At 35.7% G+C, this 22026-nt stretch overlaps 1 protein-coding gene across 1 annotated transcript in view; it reads left to right on the top strand.

The window, feature by feature from the left end:
- Positions 1-16087, top strand: part of SGPP1 (sphingosine-1-phosphate phosphatase 1) — a 38973-nt gene extending 22886 nt beyond the window's left edge. Inside the window, exon 3 of the mRNA XM_037503482.2 lies at positions 13686-16087. Within this exon, the coding sequence (XP_037359379.1) occupies positions 13686-14237 (552 nt within the window). The 3' untranslated portion in view covers positions 14238-16087. The remainder of the gene's footprint in view (positions 1-13685) is intronic.
- The last annotated feature ends 5939 nt before the right edge of the window (positions 16088-22026 follow it).

Below are 22026 nucleotides of genomic sequence, written 5' to 3'. Positions count from 1 at the left end.
CCAGATATACAATAAAGTAAATCTTTATTGAATTTATGTATATGACATATTTCTACCATAAATTTGATGGTATCCCAGAATATTCCATTCAAATGTATTGACTTGTAAGGCATAAGCTATAATTAATAAGTATCCAAAATTATTTCCTAAGTTTCTTTTTGAAAAATTTGTTACTTTAACTTCTTTATGTCATCTTTAACATTAATTTTCTTTATTGCATACTTTGTGTAATAATTCCTAAAACCGTATAGTTACATATTTTGATGTTATACATCAAGTTGATATAATAATAGCATCTTGTGTGTGCCTGAATTCCTCCCTTCCATTTCTGTTGCATGTGAGTTTAATATGTCCTTACTATTCAGGGCAATATCATAATAACTGATAATAATATCAGTAAAGAAGGCAAATTTGCATAGTCTTATAGTAATCTAAGTTTAATGTTTATGGAATAATACCCAAAAAGTAGGGGACAGCGAATATTGGGTGTTTGATGTCATACCAAAATATACTTGATTGCTGAGTTATCAATTTAGTTTTCTTAAAGTGATTAAAGTAAGAAAGTTCTAAAAAGCCATTTACTTATTTTTTTCATTTTTAAGGTATAAAAACATTTCACAGAAATAAACATGTACATGTATCTATAATATAAAAAGAAATGCAGTTTTTGAAAGCTATTTTAGTGCTATTAAGCTTTTCCATTCACTTTAGAGTAAATTTATACAGTTACATATGTCATATATATTATTTGTATATATTATATATATATATAACTCATTAGTTATCATTTGTTTAACACATCTGTAACTTGATCCACCTTCTATGTTAGAATTAAAAAGTTCAGAACATTTCCACATTGGCATTTAACTTAAAATTTTGAATCACTGGTAAAAATGGTGAAATTTAAATGGAAAATAAAGTTTCTAGAAACCAAACCCACTGGTTGTTCCTTGAGACCTGGGCTCTTAATTACTGTTAGAGAAGAAAGGATAAGCTAGCAAATGGAATGTAAACTTTGGCAATTTGGGATCTGAATATTTATAGAAGTTTGACTGTAAAATAATTTGATATCTCATATCCAAAAACGTAATCAGAATTTGATTATGTCACCTATGAAATCTTGGAGTAATTACAGTAAAATTCAGTATGTATAGCCAGTCTGTATCAATGAATTTTCATAGAAGACTTGTGTTCCTCCAAATCCTGAAAGTTTAGTTTTTCTTCACTCCCAATATTTAATTACTAATGTTGAAGGTGTTCATTTTTTTCAACAAAGGTATTCAGCACATTCAATCTATGAGATTAAATAATCAGCTATATGACCTTAGTTCAGTTTTCATTGTTTAATACTGGTTAAGGTAACTGTAAATTTTCAAAAAATTTGCACAATTTTGAGAGAAAAAAGAAAATTTTAACATTCTGGGGACAACACTGGAAAATGAGATTGTTCTAGGCAAGCTACCTCAGAGTAATTTTAAGGATTAAATAGGACAATAAATGTAAAGTATTAAAACAGTATTTTCGGTACAGAAAATATAGTTGTTTTGACGTTAGCCTAATTTGAAGAAACTATGTTTCATCTATTTTTCTTATGGACTTCTTTTCAGGCAAGATTATATAGTTAATGAAATGAGTCTCAAGAATCATTTTGTCTTAGTTTAGCCAAATACTTATTGCCTGCTTGCTTTATGCATTGGGTATATATGTATAAAGTAGATAAAGTCTTTGCCTTTGAGAAATTACAGTCTAAATATGTAATGTGTAATGTAAATATGTAGTACAACAACTCTCAACCAAAATTCAACAATAAAATCACTGGGAATGGGAAACTTAAAAAAAAATACTGATGCCCCACTCATACTTCAGTTCAAATAAGTCAGAATCTTTGAGATTAATGCAGGCATTAATATTATTGTAAAGTTCCCCAGGTGATTTTATGGACTTTAAAGAACTGTGAACCTATAGCTTTCTGGGAAAATTAGGCAAGCAAAGAAATGTGTTAAGTGCTATAGCATGTATGTAGAAGATTCCATGGAACCAAAGAGAAGGAAGTTCCTTTTTATGGGACAAGAAGAGAAAGTTTATGGAGGAGGTAGATTCCTGAGCAGAATCTCAAAAGATGTATAATAATATGCTGAATATTTCAAGATAACAGGAAATAGAGTAAAATTTCATTATGGGATCTAGTATTGAAGCTTAATGATAGGTAGAAACTAGATGTGAAATGTTTTATATGTCCTTCAAAGAAGTTTGAATTAACAAGTAGTATAATGCCTTAGTTGATACTTTAACAAACATTTTGTTAATTGATCATACTTTCCTTGTTATACTGTAAAAGGAGTTACTTGTATAAAGGGAGCAATATTGATATTTAATTAGCTCACTTCATATTGTATGGTAGGAAAAACATTAGCCAAAGCATGTTTTATAGAAATAATTTTTCAAATGATTTTCAGTGATATCTATAATACAATATATTGTTGAAAACAGTAAAGATTTATTTACAAGTAATTGAGTAGTTTCTGTTGAAATAGGTAAAACAAATTCCTGTGAAGGATTCATTTACTCATTCATTCATCCATTCAACAAATATTTAAGTGTATGTTGTACAATGTGCTATGCTACTTGGGAACGTGGTGGTAACAGTACTATTTACTAAAAAAATTTTAGTTGAAAAATTGGAGCTACCATACGACCTGGCAATTCCACTCCTAGGGATCTACCCAAAGGACACAAAAACATTCATTCAAAAGAACACATGTACACCTATGTTTATTGCAGCACTATTTACAAGGGTAAAACCTGAAAACAACCCAAATGCCCAAATATATAGATGACTGGATCAAGAAGATGTGGCATATATACACAATGGAATATTATTCAGCAATCAAGAAAGATAAACTCATGCCATTTGCAGCAACGTGGATGGAACTAGAAGGAATTATGTTCAGTGAAATAAGCCAGAAGGAAAAAGAAAAATATCAGATGGTTTCACTTATAGCAGGAATATAGAGGAACCAAATAAGACATCAGTGTAAAAAAATAATAACAGTACAAAACACAACAAAGCAAAAACGGACAATTATAAATCAGAGACATCCTGCAGGGGAGGAGAAGGGAGAGGGATTACAAGGAGGGAGGGAGGAGCACGGGACTGAGACTGAGGTGATGGTGCACCGGTGCATTGGTGAAGGAAACTCTATGGGGACTACACCTGAGGAGGTGGGGAGAGGCAAATATTGTTTAAAAATGAGCAATGATGTAAAAAAATAAAATTTATATATTATATATAAAAATAAAAAAATAAAAAATAACAAAAATTTTAGTTGAATATTCAGTTCTTAATATTTTTAGCAGTTGTCTATATCTTTTGCATCTATGCATATATTCCATAGTATTCTGATTTGGAGTTAAATATCATTTCAAACAATGGTTTAAAAAACTGTTGACACAATCAATCCATGACAAAGAGTTATTGATCCTGCTATGCAGTGAAAATTTGGGGTATACTAAATATAAAAGATGAATTTAAATATTTTTTTGAAAACCATACCTTTATGTTTTTGAGGGTAGGGAAGACTATCTTAACCAAGAAACATTGATAAATATGACTACATTAAAATTTAGAACTTCTGTTTATGTAGAGCCGCTAGTAAGAAAATGAAGCAGGGCCTCCATGGTGGCGCAAGGAGTTAAGATGCAACCTATGAAACTATCCACAGCCTCTGCAGCACGAGTTCCATCCCTAGCCAGGGAGCTATCCACATGGTGCTGCAGATCTCACCTGTCTTGCCGGCTGCTCCCCTCAGCAGTGTATTTCAGTAGATCTGCCTGTTCTGTTCCCCTCTGTCTCTGGTGAATCCTTTCACCCCTCATACCTCTGGCCTGTACCCCAGTTTTATATGCATAAATAAATCCTTAAAAAAAAAGAAAAAATATGAAACAAGTCATACATTCCAAAAAGATGTTCACAACACAAATTATTGATAAAAATATTTACATTATTGATAAAAGATTTATATTAAGACTATATAAAGAAATCATGTAAGTTAGCAAGAAAAAAATCAAAATCCAAAAGAATAATTGCCAACAAATTTTGGAGAAGATGTGGAGAATTCCCACACTGCTGGTGGGAATGCAGACTGGTCCAACCACTATGGAAAGCTGTGTGGAGGTTCCTCAGACTACTGAAAATGGAGCTACCATATGACCCAGAAAAGATAAACTCAAGCCATTTGCAGCAACCTGGATGGAGATAGAAGGGATTATGCTCAGTGAAATAAGCCAGAAGGAAAAAGAAATATCAGATAGTTTCACTTATAGGAGGAATGGAGGGCAACCAAATAAGGGATCAGGAAAAAAAATAATAATAATAATTAAAAAATTAGCAGGCAACTATAAATCAGAGACATTCTGCAAAGGGGAAGTAGAGGAATCACAAGGGAGGGAAGAACACCAGGGACTATGGTGATGGTTCACGGGTGAACTGGTGGTGGGAATTTTATGGGGACTACACCTGAAAGGAGAAAGCATATAAGCATACATTGTACAAAAATGAACAGTGATGCAATATATACACATAATGCCTAGAAGACACATTTACACATTACATGGAAAAGAAATCGCCCATAAACTTATGAAAAGATACTTATAATCAGAGAAATGCAAATTAAGCATTTATAAAATACCAACTGATGGGATGTAAAGTTCTGTGAACATTTAGGAATATTTAAAATTATCTTATCAAATTGAACATGCACATATCTTATCACTCTGCCATTTCATTCTTAGGCATATTTCCTGAAGAAACTCATGCAGACTTTTACCAAACCTAAACTTGCACAAGAAAACATAGGAGTATAGTTTATGATGTTCCTGGTTGGCTTAAGAATAGATACCAATTAAGGAAGCTTGAATGCTTTCTCAACTATAACCAAAGAATTAATTCAAAACCTGAAAATAGCTTAAATGACTGACCATGGGAAAATGGGTAAATAAATTGTGTAATCCCATAGTAAACTATTGTACAGATATGAAAGTGAATGACCTACCACTGCATAAAATAAACGAATCTTTAAAACAATGTTAAGTGTAAAAAGCAAGTAAAAGAAGACTGCCTACTAAATAAATAACCATTTCATAAAATTCAGAAAAGAAACAAACCTAGATCATCTTTTGTTTAGATTTACGTTATAAAGCAGTTTTTTTTTTAATTATTATTATTTTTTTTAATCTTAAATTTTATTTTTATATTCCCCCATACAATTGCAAATGCCCCATTCTGACCCCAATCCTTCCCCTCCCGCCCCCCACCCCCCAAAAAGTGTCTCTGGTTCATAGTTTTTTGTTGATTTTGATTTTCACTTTCTTATATTCATTTTCCTGGTCCCTTATTTAAGTTTTCTAGATTCCTGCTATGAGTGAGACCATCCGGTATTTTTCTTTTTCTTTTTGGCTTATTTCGCTGAGCATGATCCCTTCCAGCGCCATCCATGTTGCTGCAAATTGCATGTGTTTATCTTTTTTGAATGCTGAGTAATATTCCATGGTATATATGTACCACATCTTCTTGATCCAGTCATCTACTTTTGGGCATTTGGGTTGTTTCCAAAGCTTAGCTATTGTAAACAGTGCTGCTATAAACATAGGGGTGCAGGTGCTCTTTGGAATTGATGTTTCTGTGTCCTTTGGGTAAATACCTAGGAGTGGAATTGCTGGATCATATGGAAGCTCTATGTTTAGTAGGTCCAGAAATCTCCACACAGCTCTCCATAGTGGTTGGACCAGTTTGCACTCCCACCAACAGTGCAGAAGAGTTCCTTTTTCTCCACACCCTCGCCAACATTTGTTGTTGCTAGTTTTTTTAATATGTGCCATTCTCACTGGTGTGAGATGGTATCTCATGGTAGTTTTGATTTGCATTTCCCTGATGACAAGTGATGTTGAACATTTTTTCATATGTCTGTTGGCCATTTGCATTTCCTCTTCAGAGAAGTTTCTTTTTAGCTCTTCTGCCCATTTTTTGACTGGATTATTTTCTTTATTGTTGCTGAGTCTCATCAGCTCTTTGCAGATTTTTGTGATCAGTCCTTTATCATTAGTGTTGGGTGCAAAAATGTTCTCCCAGTTGGTGGGGTTTCTCTTTGTTTTTGTTATTGTCTCTTTTGCTGTGCAGAAGCTCTTTAATTTGATGTAGTCCCAGCTGTTTATCTTTGTCTTCACTATCACTGCTTTGGGTGATGTGTCTGTAAAGATGTCTTTGATGTGCAAATCCCGTAGTGTTTCGCCTATATTTCCTTCTATGTATTTTATGGTTTCAGGTCTTATGTCTAGTTCTTTAATCCATTTTGAGTTGATTTTTGTGTATGGTGTGAGGTAGTGGTCAAGCTTCATTCTTTTGCATGTAGCGACCCAGTTTTCCCAGCACCATTTATTGAACAAACTTTCTTTGCTCCAATGCATAGTCTTTGCTCCTTTGTCAAAGATTAGTTGACCATAAATCTGTGGGTTTATTTCTGGATTTTCTATTCGATTCCATTGGTCTGTATGTCTGTTCTTGTTCCAATACCATGCAGTTTTGATGATTATGGCTTTGTAGTATAGTTTGAAGTCTGGGAGTTTGATGCCTCCATTTCCTTCTTTTTTTTTCAGTAGAGCTTTGGCTATTCAGGGTTTTTGGTGATTCCATATGAATTTCATCAATAATTGTTCTATTTCTTTGAAGAATGCGATTGAGATTTTGATTGGAATAGCATTGAATCTGTATATTGCTTTTGGTAGGATGGCCATTTTAATAATGTTTATTCTTCCAATCCATGAGCAGGGGATGTCTTTCCATTTCTTTGTGTCTTCTTCTATTTCTTTTAACAGTGTTTTATAGTTTTCTTTGTATAGGTCCTTTACCTCTTTTGTTAGATTTATTCCCAAATATTTGATTTTTTTTGTTTCAATAATAAAAGGGGTGGTTTTTTTGATTTCTTCTTCTTCAGATTTGTTGTTTGTGTATAGGAAGGCTACTGACTTTTGCGTGTTGATTTTGTATCCTGCCACTTTACTGAACTGACTGATGAGTTGAATTAGTTTTTCTGTGGAGATTTTGGGGTTCTCTATGTAGATTATCATATCATCTGCAAATAGTGATAGTTTGACTTCTTCTTTTCCTATTTGGATTCCTTGGATGTCTTTCTCTTGTCTTATTGCTCTGGCTAGGACTTCCAGTATTATATTGAAAAGCAGTGGTGAGAGTGGACATCCTTGTCTTGTTCCAGATCTTAATGGAATTGCTTTCAGCTTTTCACCATTGAGAATGATACTGGCTGTTGGCTTGTCATAGATGGCCTTTATGATGTTGAGGTATGTTCCTTGTATCCCAAGAATTTCAAGGGCTTTTATCATGAATGGGTGTTGCACTTTGTCGAAAGCTTTCTCAGCATCTATTGATATTATCATATGGTTTTTATATTTCTTTTTGTTGATGTGTTGGATAACGTTGATTGATTTTCGGATGTTAAACCATCCTTGTGTCCCTGGAATGAATCCAACTTGGTCGTGGTGAATTATCTTATGGATACATTGTTGGATTCTGATAGCTAAAATTTTATTGAGGATTTTTGCATCAGTGTTCATTAGGGAGATTGGCCTGTAGTTTTCCTTTTTGTGTTGTCCTTATTCGGTTTTGGTATTAGTGTAATATTGGCTTCATAGAACGTGTTTGGTATTGTCCCTTCCTTCTCAATTTTTTGGAAGAGTTTGTGAAGGATAGGCACTAATTCGTCTCTGAATGTTTGGTAGAATTCATTTGTAAATCCATCAGGTCCTGGGCTTTTGTTTTTGGGGAGGTTTTTGATTACCATTTCAATTTCGCTGCTTGTAATTGGTCTGTTTAGGTGTTCTATTTCTTCTTTATCTAGCTTTGGGTGATTGTAGAGTTGTAGGAATTTGTCCATCTCCTCTAGATTGTTGAACTTGTTTCCATATAACTGTTCATAGTAGTTACTGATTATTCTTTTGATTTCTGCTGTGTCCGTTGTGATTTCTCCTCTTTCATTTATGATCCTGTGTATTTGTGCTTTCTCCCTTTTTTCCTTTGTGAGCCTGGCTAGGGGTTTGTCTATTTTATTTATTTTTTCAAAGAACCAGCTCTTGGTTTCATTGATCTTTTGGATTGTTTTTTTAGTTTCAATTTCATTTATTTCTGCTTTGGTTTTTATTATTTCTTTTCTTCTACTGGATTTGGGTTTTTTTTGTTGTTCTTTTTCTAGATCTTTGAGCTTCGAGATTAGGTTGTTTCTTTGAGTTCTTTCTTGTTTTTTGATGTGAGCTTCTATTGCTATATATTTTCCTCTTATTACTGCTTTTGCTGCATCCCATACATTTAGGATATTGGTGTCCTCCTTGTCATTCAATTCAAAGAATTTTTTAATTTCTTCTTTGATCTCCTCATTAGTCCAGTGGTCTTCCAGTAGTGTGGCTTTTAATCTCCATGAGGTAGGATAGTTCCTTGCCTTCTTTTTATGATTTATTTCTAGTTTGATGCCTTCGTGGTCAGAAAAGATGGTTGGTATGATTTCAATCTTGGTGTATCTGTTGATGTTTGTCTTGTGCCCCAGTATGTGATCGATCCTGGAGAATGATCCGTGTGCGCTTGAGAAAAATGTGTACTCCATTTTTTTTGGGTTTAGTGTTCTGTAGATGTCTGTTAAGCCCAAATGCTCTAGGTCCTTATTTAGAGCTTTAGTTTCTTTACTTATTTTTTGTCTTGTTGATCTATCCATTGTTGATAGTGGTGTGTTGAAGTCTCCCACTACGTATGTGTTTTCTCTGATGTCTGTTTTCAGAGAGGACAACAGTTGTCTGATATATTTTGGTGCTCTTTCGTTTGGTGAGTATATGTTAATGAGTATTATTTCTTCTTGAAGTATTGTCCCCTTAATCATAATGTAGTGACCATTGGGGTCTCTTTTTATTTTTTTGAGTTTGAAGTCTGTTTTATCTGATATAAGTATAGCTGTTCCTGCTTTCTTTTTTGGCCCATTTGCTTGTAGGATTGTTTTCCATCCTTTGACTTTGAGCCTATTTTTATCTTTTGTAGCTAAATGTGTTTCCTGGAGACAGCAAAAGGTTGGTTTTGTTTCTTAATCCAGGCTGCAACTCTGTGTCTTTTTATTGAAGAGTTTAGTCCATTTACATTTAGAGTTAATATTGATATGTTAGCATCTGTATTTGCCATTATGTTTGTCTTTCCTTTGATTTTATTTATTCTTTTAATAACTTTTTTTTTTTTTTTTTTGGTCTTCTTTCGTTGTTATTCGTCCCTCTGAGGTTCTGGCTTTAGGATTCCTTGTAGTATTTTTTGGAGTGGGGGTTTATTCGTAATGAAATTCCGGAGTGTCTCTTTGTCTGGGAAGGTCCATATTCTTTCTTCATGGAGGAAAGAGAGCTTTGCGGGATAGAGTATTCTTGGTTGGCATCTGTTTTCTTGGAGTCTGTTGACTATGTCCCTCCACTCTCTCCTTGCCCGTAGTGTTTCTTCAGAGAAGTCTGATGTCAGCCTGATTGGTTTTCCTTTGAATGTTATCTGTTTCTTCCCTCTTGTCAGCTTCATTATTTTTTCCTTGTCCTGGATTCTTGGGAGCTTTACTATTATGTGTCTTGCTGTGTTTTTCCTTTCGTTGTGGAAGTTTGGTGTTCTTCTTGCTTCTTGTATATCAATTTTCAGCTCCTTCTTCGCATTTGGGAAGTTCTCTTCAATTATCTCCTGGAATATTTTCTCTGTTCCTACATCTCTCTCCTCTCCTTCTGGAATTCCTATAACTCTTATATTTCCTTTCCTCATGGAGTCAGATAGTTCTCGAAGTCTTTCTTCATTCTTTTTCCTTCGTACTTCTCTTTCCTTTTCTGTTTTGGTTCTTTTTATTTCTGTGTCTTCAAGAGAACTTATTCGTTCTTCCATTTCATCTATTCTGCTTTCCTTGCTTTTCCCGGAGTTCTTTAGTTCCTCCATTAATTCTTTGATCTCCTGCATTTCTTTTACTTCCCTCTTTAGGGACTCAATTTCATTCTTCTGACCATTGTTTTCCCTCTTTAGGGACTCAATTTCCTTCTTCTGATCTGTCACTTTTTTAATCATGGCAGTTTTAAATTCTCTTTCTGGAAGGCTCAGAAGTTCTTCCAAGTTGCTGTCGTTGCAATCTGGGGAGTGGTTTTCTTTTTGTGGTGTGCTTCTTTCCTGAGGAGTTGTTAGGTTGCGTGTGGTTCTTCTACTCCCTACTGTCTGTTTTCTAATTTGTCGTATGCGTTGGGACACTGTGATGCTCAGACTGACTGGCATCTTGGGTGAACTTCTCCACTCCCCTCTGGCTCTTCCAGGAGCCATCTCTGCCTTCTGGGGGAGCTTTCTGCTGGTTTTAGGCAGTTTTTACTGAAGAAATGTCCCTGTTCTCAAATGGCGAAGCGGGATGCAGTCCCTGCGCCTCCGGTTTCAGGCACACTCTTCTGCGCACCCGGTCTGCCCCGGACGTGGGTGCCTGCTCCCTTTGTGGGCTCAGACTGCTGGTCGGAAGGGCCCTGGCGTGGAATAACTTCCCGGCTGGCCACTGCAGAAGCCTTCTGCCCTTTTCAAGCAGTCTTAAGAAATTTCCTGTTCTATGGGGTGTTAGTGACTTTTTTTTTCCTGGTCGCTAGGTGGCGCCAGAGATCTCTTCTATTGTCCTTGGGGGGCTGTTTTTCGCCCCCCCCCACCCCGTGGGACAGGGAACAGAGCGGGAATGGTAGGGTACACCTCAACAGCTTTGGGGTGCTGTGTCTGCCTTGTGCCCCACCGTCGTGGAGAACCCACGCCCCGAATTTTCGTGCCCCGGGTCTCAGTTCAAAGCCCTCAGTTCCAGGACGAGGGCTGTAGCCCAGTTCAGTGGCGCGGGAATGGCGCCTTTTGCACCGCTACCGTGCCCGGGTGCCTGGTTCCTGCTTACTCAGGGAGGGACCTTCACCTCAGTGAGGACCTCCGCGCGTCTCCCCGCAAGCCTAGGTCGTCTCCCCGCAAGCCTAGGTCGCAGGCGCGGGGACCTGGGCAGCCGCGATTCTGGTCTGCACTTGCTTTTCAAGCTCCCCGAGCGCGCCGCTTTCCCGCGCCAGCTTACCGGCAGCCCGGGCTGTGTGCGCGTCTCCCGGGGTCTTTGTTCTTCTCTAATGGCGCCCGGAGCCGTTCGCTCACCGCCGCGGCGAATCCTGCAGGGTTCGCCTCAGCTCCCGTTCACGGGGTGTGGTGGCTGCAATAGTTCCTTTCCACTCCCAGTCCCGCTTGCTGCGTCGTTTGTTCTTGTTGGTTGTTTTGGTTTGTTGTTTTCCTCCTCTCTGCGGGTCGGAGAGTGCCGCCTCTGTGGGCGGGGGAGGGGAGCAGGGTTCTGCGCTTCCCTCCCTTCTGGTCCTCTTTTATGGCCACTTTCTTCTTCGGGTAGTTTGCTGGAGTCACCCGTTTATCTTCCGTGTCCCACTTCTCACTGGGACCTGCCGCTTTTCCTCCCTATTAACTTTTTTTAATGGGAGATCTTACTCGCAGCGTCTCCTCGCGCCATGTTGCTCCGCCCTGTTTCATAAAGCAGTTTTTAAGAGCAGGTTATTTATTCAGCTAAAATTCAGATTTATGATAGTGTGGGAAGAATACAGAGTGATAGGTTTGGGAGACAATACACAGTAGATTCACAATTATAGTAATACTGTAATTTTATTGGGCATAAATTCCATAGATATTAATTTTATAATTTTATATATACATCTTTTTCTGTGTGCCAAATATTACATGATAAAAATTTTAAGACAGGAAAACATTGAGTATCTAGTCTGTTGCTTAATGATATTGAATGCTGTTGAGATATGAACATTGTTTTAGGCAGCATAAATATAATTAGTATCTGTGAGGCCAGTGGTTTTAGTGCAGTGATGAGTTTAAGGGAAAAAATAAGAAGTGAAGAAGTGGAGGCAGTGAATATAAGCAACTCTTGACGGTTTTTTTCAGTGATAGGGAAAGTAGATTCCAGGATTTTGTGTTCTTTATTTTAAGGTGAATATCCTGGAATATTTTTGTTCCTGCAAAGAATGATTCAACAAAGTTTTTTTTTTAATAAGTTTTATTTCTTCCAGTAATCTATCTTCTATATCTCCCCAGGTTTTCATACCTAAAACTGAGAATCATTTTTGATATCTTTCTCTTTTGCTTCTCTCCCTCATTCAATTCATCATCAAGTGAAGTTGTCAGTTCTAATTTTGAAATATTTTTCTAAATCCATCTCTTTGTGTAGTTATGGGCCATATAGTCGACCTTTCTTGCTGATTTACATGTCTCCAGTTGCCTCCTGTCTTCTGTACTTTTCTCCTATATTCTCTACATAGCATATGGAGTATTCTTTTACAAATATCAATCAGATTGTGTAATAGTCCTACTTTGGAATCTTTCAGTGGCTCCCTATCATTTTTGAAATAAAATCTCAACTCCTTACGTAGCCTAGAAGGACCCTACTTGATTTGACTTCTGCCTTTTTCTTTGATCTCTTATCACATCCTGTTTTCTTTGCTTATTATTGTCACACTGGATTTCTCTTTGTTCCTTGCAAATTCACTAAGTTATTTTCTGCCTCAAGGCCGTGGCACTTGGTAGTCCTTTCATCAGCAGCACATTTCCTTAGAAACGTGGGCCCAGGCCTCCCTGGTGGCACAGTGGGTTGAGCGCAGCGCTGTGAAGCTGTCTGCACCCTCAGCAGCGCCGGTTCGGTTCCTGGCTGGCCAGAGAGATTCCCAGATGGTGAAGGAGACCTCTCCTGTCATGCCTGCTGCTTCACTCAGCAGTGTACTTTGGTCCTTCTGCCTATCCTGCTTCCTGCTCTGTCTCTGGTGAATTCTCTCACCCTCCTGTGCCTCTGGCCTGTACCCCAGTGCTTGTATAAATAAACAAATCTTAAAAAAAAAAAAGAAACTTGGGACCAACTCCTTTTTGGAATCTGTTCTTTGTGCAAGTGTCACTTCCTGAGAAAGATTTCCATAATATTCAAATAGGGTCTTTTATCATATTATCCTGTTGTCTGTTTTAGTTTCTTTATAATATTTTAACTATTTGAAAATTGTAATACTTATCTCCATGTTCACTCACATGATTGTCAGCCAGCCCGACTGACGTAGAAGTTCTGTGAAAGCAGGAATCTTGTCATTTTTAAAGCAATGTATCCTTAGCCCTTAAAGTATCAATAGTACCAGGCACATATATGTACTCACTACATATTTGTTTTGTGAATGAATGAATGAATGAATAAAAGGAATTACCTAATCCTTGTATCCTCTTGGATCATGAAAATAATTATATATTGAAATGCATGAAAATGAAGGTGATTTCTTTAAAAAATAATTTACTTTCTTCCACAAATCAGAACTACATAGTTTAAGCATAATTTATTGTTCAGGATTTAACTATAAATTTGTGCATAATTAGTTAATTTATGTAAAATTATTGAAATAATTATTTTATTATTATCAGTAAACTTTTATTATTATGACAGTCTTTAGTGCCTACTGTGTGGTCTGTTGATAAAATTTGCTTTGAGAATGGTATATTTAAAATGTTTATATCTGTAGTAGTTGAAATATGAAATACATGTATTTTTTTACTGCTAAACAACTCTACTTTTCTCTTTTCCCAGGACATTATTGCTGGATTCCTGTATACCCTTTTAATCTTAGCTATCTTCTATCCGTTTATGGACCTGATTGACAACTTCAACCAAACTCACAAATATGCTCCATTAATTATCATCGGGCTTCATTTAGCATTGGGGATCTTTTCTTTCACTCTTGATACCTGGAGTACATCCCGAGGAGACACAGCCGAGATTCTAGGAAGTGGTGCTGGAATTGCATGTGGATCTCATGTTGCTTATAAAGTGGGTTTAGTATTAGATCCTTCCCTGGATATGTTACCTTTAGCTAGGCCTCCCATTACTGTGACTCTATTTGGAAAAGCCATATTGCGGATCTTCATAGGGATGGTATTTGTATTATTAGTCAGATTTGTAATGAAAAAGATCACCATTCCTTTAGCCTGTAAAGTCTTTAATATACCATGTGATGATATTCGAAAAGCAAGACAGCACATGGAAGTTGAACTTCCTTACCGCTACATTACCTATGGAATGGTCGGTTTCACTATCAGTTTTTTGGCTCCTTACATATTTTTTTTTATTGGTATATCCTGATGAAGAAAGACTGCTTATGATAAGACAGGTGGGAATCAATTAATGATATCTAAAAATATTTTCTAGTTAAAAGCCGACTCAGAGTTAGGCTTTTGCAGGAATTTAACTTAAATAGTTATTTAAGTAAATTCATAAGAGCCAGTGCATTTTATCATTGCACATCCAGATATTGATTTAAGATGGCTGAGCTATTTCAAATGATATGTATCCATTTAGAATGTTCATGTAATATTTGGACAGTTTATGCTGTTATGGATTCAAATTATATATAATATATATTGATAGGTACGTATGTATCTAGTATATGTTATATATAAGATAATATGCCTAAGTTTTTAAAACTGGGGGTTTATTATAAAATCAATAATAATATGCAAACAGTTGTTCCCGTGTATTTGGACTTAATACAGGCATATTGTTATTAACAGATATATTTAACATTTACCATGGGAGCCATCTCCAGACTACATAATTACTAGACCAGAATTCACATGCTACCACGTATTGATTTACTGCCTCTTTTTACACTGCCATCATTTTCCCTGTTACCCATGGTGTTGAACATGGGAGGCATTTTAATGGACCAAATGTTCAGAAAAATAAGTTTTTAGATTTCTTTTTTGTTCCAGTTCTGTACACTGTGTTGAATGTACTTTATTTGCAGTTGTTCTGGACATCAGTTTAATAATTCAGGTACTGAATTTTATTGCTTGCTAGTTGTGCCTTTCTGTTGCTGAATTAAGAGATGCCATATATACTGTGATATAAAAATAAGATACTAACTTTAATATACATATAATCAGGCAAGTATTTTAAAAATATGTCAAGGTAACAGGGCTAAAAGTAAGCCACTCTTAATTTTTTAGCCTGCATTTAGAAAGAAATGTGGAATGGGTTAAACTTTCTCACTAATTTGATGGGAAACTAGTTAGATAAATATTTCCATTTTTAAGGTATTTTCCTGTGCATTGTAAGTTATAGGAACGAGATATATTTTTTTGTACATTGTCTTGATTGTTTATGCTGCAGGTAGATATTCCAATGAATGGAAATGTCATGGAAACTTAGGGGACAATGCACATGCTTCATATGTAAAGAAACCATTTTTCTAAATTATTTGGAAATTATTGGATTTAGCAGTGTTAACTTTAAATACCCATTTATTAGTTACCCAAAGCAAGTTATAAAATCTAAAGGTATTAGTATTTAGAATCTATTATTTTTTTCCACTTTTTATTATTTTCACAGTGGAAAATTTGGGTATAGTATTAAGCTCTTCTTTATTCTGTCTGTGCCTTTATATTTTGAGGTGTAATTGTAATTGGGTTAAATTAAGTTTATTTGTAGTAAGTTTTTCATAAAGAAGAGAATTAACTTTCCATATAAATGAGCATCAGGTGTGGAATTACTGACTACAGTGCAATATCTATCTGATTATCCAGAAGTATCACTTGAGATGTTTCTATTTTGGGCAGCATAACTATTTCAGCTCATATTTTTATAATTCTGATTGAGAATTTAAGGACATAGTAATTTTTACCAATACTGAATCTGGTAATTTTTAGTGAAGCCACTAAATTGCAACTTTTACCTACTAGTTAATAGGAAGCCAAGATACTTAGGAACATATTGGTACATTGGAAAATGTGCAAAAAACTTTTTTTTTAATGTGTTTAATGAATTGAATTTTAGAGACTTTCCCATAACTTGGGTCTATGCTATCTTATTAATTTTTATATCTAGCTTAAAGGACACTTGGAAATATTTCATTTCTTTGTCTTTTATTATTTTCCATTCTATAATAGTTCCATGCTAAAATGTATTTTAAAATAAAAGCCAAATTTGGGATTGAAGGATATTTTGTTTTGTTCTGTGTACCTTCTGTGAATTTGTGTCTGTATTACCTGGTAGAGATTTTGCAAATGTGTAGGATTTTCATTCTATTTTAATCAAAATCAGAGTACTATTTTCAGTAGAAGACAATGAAAACTTCTTAAATGTTCATACTGACTTTGGGCTATATAGTGATCATTCTGATGTTTTACTTTTGATGTAAAGTTTTATAATAATATAAAAGCTTACACATAATAATGTTTCAGTAAATTATGTAGCTAATAGTATTATAGGTAGTTGACTGCTTTTGCATTAGTGTCAGAAATTAATCATAATTATAGTTAATTTTATTATAATTCTAAGAATGGTACTTTCAAGCAGAATCAACAAAAGAATATTTAACTTTATCATTTAAAATGCCATGTATATGAATTACAAAAACTAGAATTCATTAGAAGACCTAATATAAAGCAATGCTATTATAGTAGATTTGCATTTTTATTTACTAGCTTTCTGTCTAATTAATGCTTATTAAATATCTTTCAGCGACAACATAAAAATCTAGTGACATGAATATAACTAAGCACATTTTCTCAAAGCATTTTATAAAAATGATTAAATACTAAAATGATTTTATTTTGAATATGCAATCACACAAATTTTATATGTCAAGGGCTTTTTATTAATTTTTTTTTTTTTTGTCAAAGTAATTTCATGTTAAACAAAGAATGTTTACGCTAGGTTTGAAAACCAAACCATTTAATCTGAACGTCAATAAGGACCAACTTTTAAATTCAACTTCATAGCTGAATTAGTTTTCCTGAAGGGAGTTTTTTGTTGTTTGTCAAGGAAACTTTGTAAAAGGAAAAAGTAACAGTTTGAGGAAGAATAATTGAGCATAGTGAATGTCATTAAGCTTGATATCTTGTCAAATTTTGGTCACATTCTTCCAGTTTCTTTTGAAGTATACATAATTAAAAAGAAAAATCATATATACCTATGGTTTCAATAAGCTATAAGTAGCACAATAAAAGTAAGTTTTAAGATGCTAAAACTTCATTTTTAAGTCCACCAGACCACTACACATCTTAATAAATAAAACATGCCTTTCCTGTGAGACACAATAATAAAAATTCAAAGAAAATAAAAATATTTTTTAAGTAAAAGTGGTTATGGAAATACTAACTTTTTAGCCTGAACTAACTGGTATTTTCTAATTTGTCCTCCCCCGTCCTCTGTCATAGTAGCACATACCCAACCTGTAACTATTTATGTATTATTTATGTATTTTTAAATTTTCTGTCTTTACAGTGTAAGCTCATGAGAAAAAGTAGCTTGTGTCTCTGTTTCATTCTGGATCCCGCAGACACAGCAGAGAGTATTCAGTTAATACACATAGAATGATTGAATGACTACTCAATCCCTGGTAGGGTTCAATGTGTTCAATGTGTACATTTTTCTGGGGAAAATTCTGCAATTTTCATCAGGCTTTCAGAGATTGAAGATCTAAAAAAAAGTTTTAAATTATGTAATAGTTTCTTTTTTACTTCTTGTTTTAAAAGTTTAGTTTCTACAACCCAAATGCCCAAAAATAGATGACTGGATCAAGAAGATGTGGTATGTATAAATAATGGAATATTATTCCGCAATCAAAAAAGATAAACTCTTGTCATTCGCAGCAACATGGAAGGAGCTAGAAGGAATTATGCTCAGTGAAATAAGCCAGAAGGAAAAAGAAAAATATCAGATGGTTTCACTTACAGCAGGAATATAGGGGAACCAAATAAGACGTCAGTGTAAAAAAATAGTAACAGTACAAAACACAACAAAGCAAAAACAGACAATTACAAATCAGAGACATACTGCAGGGGAGGAGGAGGGAGAGGGATCAGAGGGCGGGAAGGAGGAGAACAGGAAACTGTGGTGATGGTGCACGGGTGCCTTGGGGAAGGAAATTATATGGGGACTCAACTTGAGGGGGTGGGGGAAGCAAATATTGTTTAAAAAAATTAAAAATTAAAAAAATAAGTTTAGTTTCTAAATAAGTGCTTCCAATTTATTTGGTAGGAATTCTCTTTTTTTTAAAAAAAGATTGTTTATGCATACAAGAACTGTGGTATAGGCCAGAGATGCGGGAGGTGGTGAGAGGATTCACCAGAGGCAGAGTGGGGAACAGAACAGGCAGACGGACCGAAGACACCGCTGAGGGGCACAGCAGGCAAGTCAGGAGAGGTCTGCTGCGCCATGTGGGTTGCTCCCTGGCCGGCCGGGGATGGAACTCGTTCTGCAAAGGCTGCGGATTGCTTCATAGTGCGGTGCTTAACCCCTGGTACCACCAGGGAGGCCCTATAACATACTTTAGATATATATGGGATCTTAGAGCTCATATATGGCAAATTGTTACCCAATTCATGAATTTCTTTCATAATATTGTTAGCAGGGGCCTCCTTGGTGGTGCAAGGGGTTGAGACGCAGCCTATGAACCTCTCCGCAGCCACTGCAGCACGAGTTCTATCCCCGGCCAGGGAGAAACCCACATGGCCCAGCAGACCTTTCCTGACTCTCCTGCTGCTCCCCTCAGCAGTGCATTTCAGTCAATCTGCCTGTTCTGTTCCCCACTCTGTCTCTGGTGAATCCTCTCACCCCCCCACACTGCTGGCCTGTACCCCAGTTCTTGTATGCATAAATAAATCTTAAAAAAATAATATTGTTAGCAAATAATCATATGCAATCTTCTTAACTATGTCCTCAGCCAGGCAGATTTTAACTTTATAGTTAAACAGTTTTTAGTGAGTAAAATTTGGATGGGTTAATAACAGTGAGTTGGGGCAGAGGACAAATTTTAGGTAAGTAGGTAGGTAGAACAAGATGAACCGAAGCATGAAAATGGGAATGTGTTATATATCTTTGGCAAACAATTGGATTATAGTTTGTGTGGAGTACTAAGTTATGTGGAAGGGGGTAGTAGAATGGTTAAAATGTTGAGGAAACAATTGGTATAAAACTTTTCCATTTTAAAATTCATTGCCTTCAATCAAGTGCAGATACATTATTATCCTTTTTAAAATCCACATTTCAATTAATGCAATGGAAAGTTGCTTATCATTAATGTTTATTAATGATAATTTAGTCGTATAAACTGCAGTGCTTCAAATGATCTAATTGTCAATGTCTAATTTGGCAATGTTTTGTTGAAAATTGCATATGGTATAATGATTTCTCCTGCCTCAAAAGTAATAATCCTTATAAATCATAGTTTGGTTTGAAAGAAAGAAGAAAGGAACAGTTTATAAAAAGTTCATATAAATTACATCTAATACATTTAATAATGTGTATTTTAATTCATTTTCTCCTAGAGTAAGTTGAGAAAACTGACATTTCTGATATATGCCTACATTTATCCAGATTTTCAAATCAGCATTTTATTTTTTGCTAAGCAAGCTTTTCTTAAAGTCTTGAACTTGAGATGCTTCACTTTAAGGACATTTTAATTGCAGGAAGAAAAATCCCACTAATTATTAGTAACATACTAATAAAAAATATAAAACAGCTGAAAAGAAACATACAACTCTTTTATGCTATTGGAATTTAAGATTCCATCCAACAAAGAATCTCATCTGACTAAGGAATGAGCAGAAATGAGGAATGTTTTTTTCCTGGCCTAAAACAAATTAATAAAATGATGAATTCTTAATTTTTAATAATTAAGCTCCAATCCAGGTAATAAAAGAGTGATATGTGTTATTAACAGATTGAAAATTAATCTTTGTTGTTACACTTGTGCAGAACTTCCTCATTTGATTCTGTTGTATTTCTGAAAGGGGATTTCTAGAGTAGCAGCCTAAATTTTTTTTTTAAAGGACACTATCTTTTTTTAAAAAGATTTATTTATGCATATAAGAACTGGGGTACAGGCTACAGGTGTGGGGAATGAGAGGACTCAGCAGAGACAGAGTGGGGAGCAGAACCAATGGATTGACTGAAATACGATGCTGAGGGGACCAGTGGGCGAGACAGGAGACGTCTGCTGCACCATGTGGGCAGCTCCCTGGCTGGGGATGAACTCTTGCTGCAGTGGCTGCCAGTAGGTTCATAGTGCGCCACCAGGGAGGCCCTAGATATTTTTTATTTTATGAAAAGAGTGCCCTCACTAGAATCAAAATTGCATTTCTATTTTGAAAAAAAATAGTAACGTGTAACTATAGGAGATTAGAACAGTAATTGTTTGCTCTAGAGAAAGAACTTCTCTATTTCTTTGTAGATATTCAAAACATCTGAGTTTTTCAAAATCAGGAAGTAGCATTAACAACTTATTTTCACTGTCTGTGGTAAAGAAGTCCTAAGACTTGGTTGTAAATTTTAATTTATAGTGTAAGGTGTATTGATATATAACTGTCAGTTAAACAAAATCAGAATGCTTTGAGTTGAAATATTTGATTGACCTTTAAAAATTAGCCAAATGTTATAAAGAAAACCCTTTCTGATTGTTTGTGAAAGGTGCGTGAAGAGTGCACAGGTGGAGTACTAAAAGCATAACCCCCACGTTAATTTGACATGTAAGTGTCTGACAAATTAATAATAAAAAAGAAACTGCATTTCTCCTTTTTTCTTAAATAAATTCTTTTAATTGCGGTAACATTAATCCTCCCCATCAGGGAAGAGGTATCACCACCAAAATGCACCCCCCACCAAATCACCCATAACCCATTCCCATAGTCCATTGTGCTTCCTTCCCTCTTTGTTCCTGCACCTCAGCCACCCTCTTCCCTCTCTAGATGCTTCAGTTCTATAGTCAGCTTTCAAGGGTTAATTTTTAAGATTGTTTTTCTCTGATTCTTAGTTTAGTTCCTCTATATTCCAAATATAAGTGACACCATCCAGCAGTTAGCTTTCTCCTTATGATTTATTTCAGTTAGCATTACCTCTTCCAACTCCATGCATGTTGCTGCAAATTGGATGAGTTTATCAATAATTTTTGATTGCTGTGTATGTGTACCACAGCTCGATCCATTCACCTGGTTTTGGGTGCTTAAGTTGTTTTCATATTTTGTCTATTGTAAATAGCACTGCTGTGAACATAGGTTGCAGGTTTCTTTTCAAATTAATGTTTCTGGTTTTTTGTTTTTTGTTTTTGTTTGTAAGATACTTGGCAGTGAAATTGCTGGGCTGTATGGTGGATCCACTTTTAGTCTTTTGCTAAACAACACACTTCTTTCCAAAGGGGCTGAACTTGTCTATGTTACTACCAACAGTGTAAGAGTGTTCCTTTTTCTCCACACCCTCACCAGTACTTGTTTCTGGTCATTTTAAAAATTTAATTTAAACTAATTTTAAAATTAGTTTTCTGGTCAATTTTTTTTTCTGCTCTGGTGTGAGATGGTATTGTGCTGTGATATTAATTTGCATTTCCCTGATAAGTTATGTTGAACATTTTTTTTTTTTTTTTCATTTGCCTATTGGCCATCTGTATGTCTTCTTTGGAAAAGAAGACCCTTTGGGGCCTCCCCGGTGGCGCAGCGGGCCTCCCCGGTGGCGCAGCGGTTGAGCGTTGGGTTGTGAAGCTGCCCGCGGCCTCTGCGGCACCGGTTCGATCCCCGACTGCTCCCCGGCCACCGGAGGAGGATCCCACATGGTGCGCAGACCTCTCCTGCCACCCGCTGCTCCCCTCAGCAGTGTACTTCAGTCCTTCTGCCTGCTCTGCTCCCCACTCTGGCTCTGGTGAATTCTCTCACCCTCCCACGCTTCTGACTGTACCCAGTGCATGTATAAACAAAACAAACAAATTAAATAAATAAATAAATAAATAAATGAAAACATGCCTCTATAAAAAAAAAAAAAAAAAAAAAAAAAAAAAAAAGACCCTTTGCCCATTTTTTGATTGAGTTTATGTTTTTGTTGAGTTGTGTGAGCTTATTGTAGGTCTTTGGTATCAGTCCCCTGTCAGGTGTATGGTGTG

The sequence above is a fragment of the Talpa occidentalis genome, unplaced genomic scaffold (genome assembly GCF_014898055.3).
Source record: "Talpa occidentalis isolate TD23 unplaced genomic scaffold, MPIMG_talOcc4v2.1 talOcc4.11, whole genome shotgun sequence".
NCBI lineage: Eukaryota > Metazoa > Chordata > Mammalia > Eulipotyphla > Talpidae > Talpa > Talpa occidentalis.
Note: the sequence above shows the minus strand (reverse complement) of the source record. Positions and strands in the feature narration are given on the sequence as shown.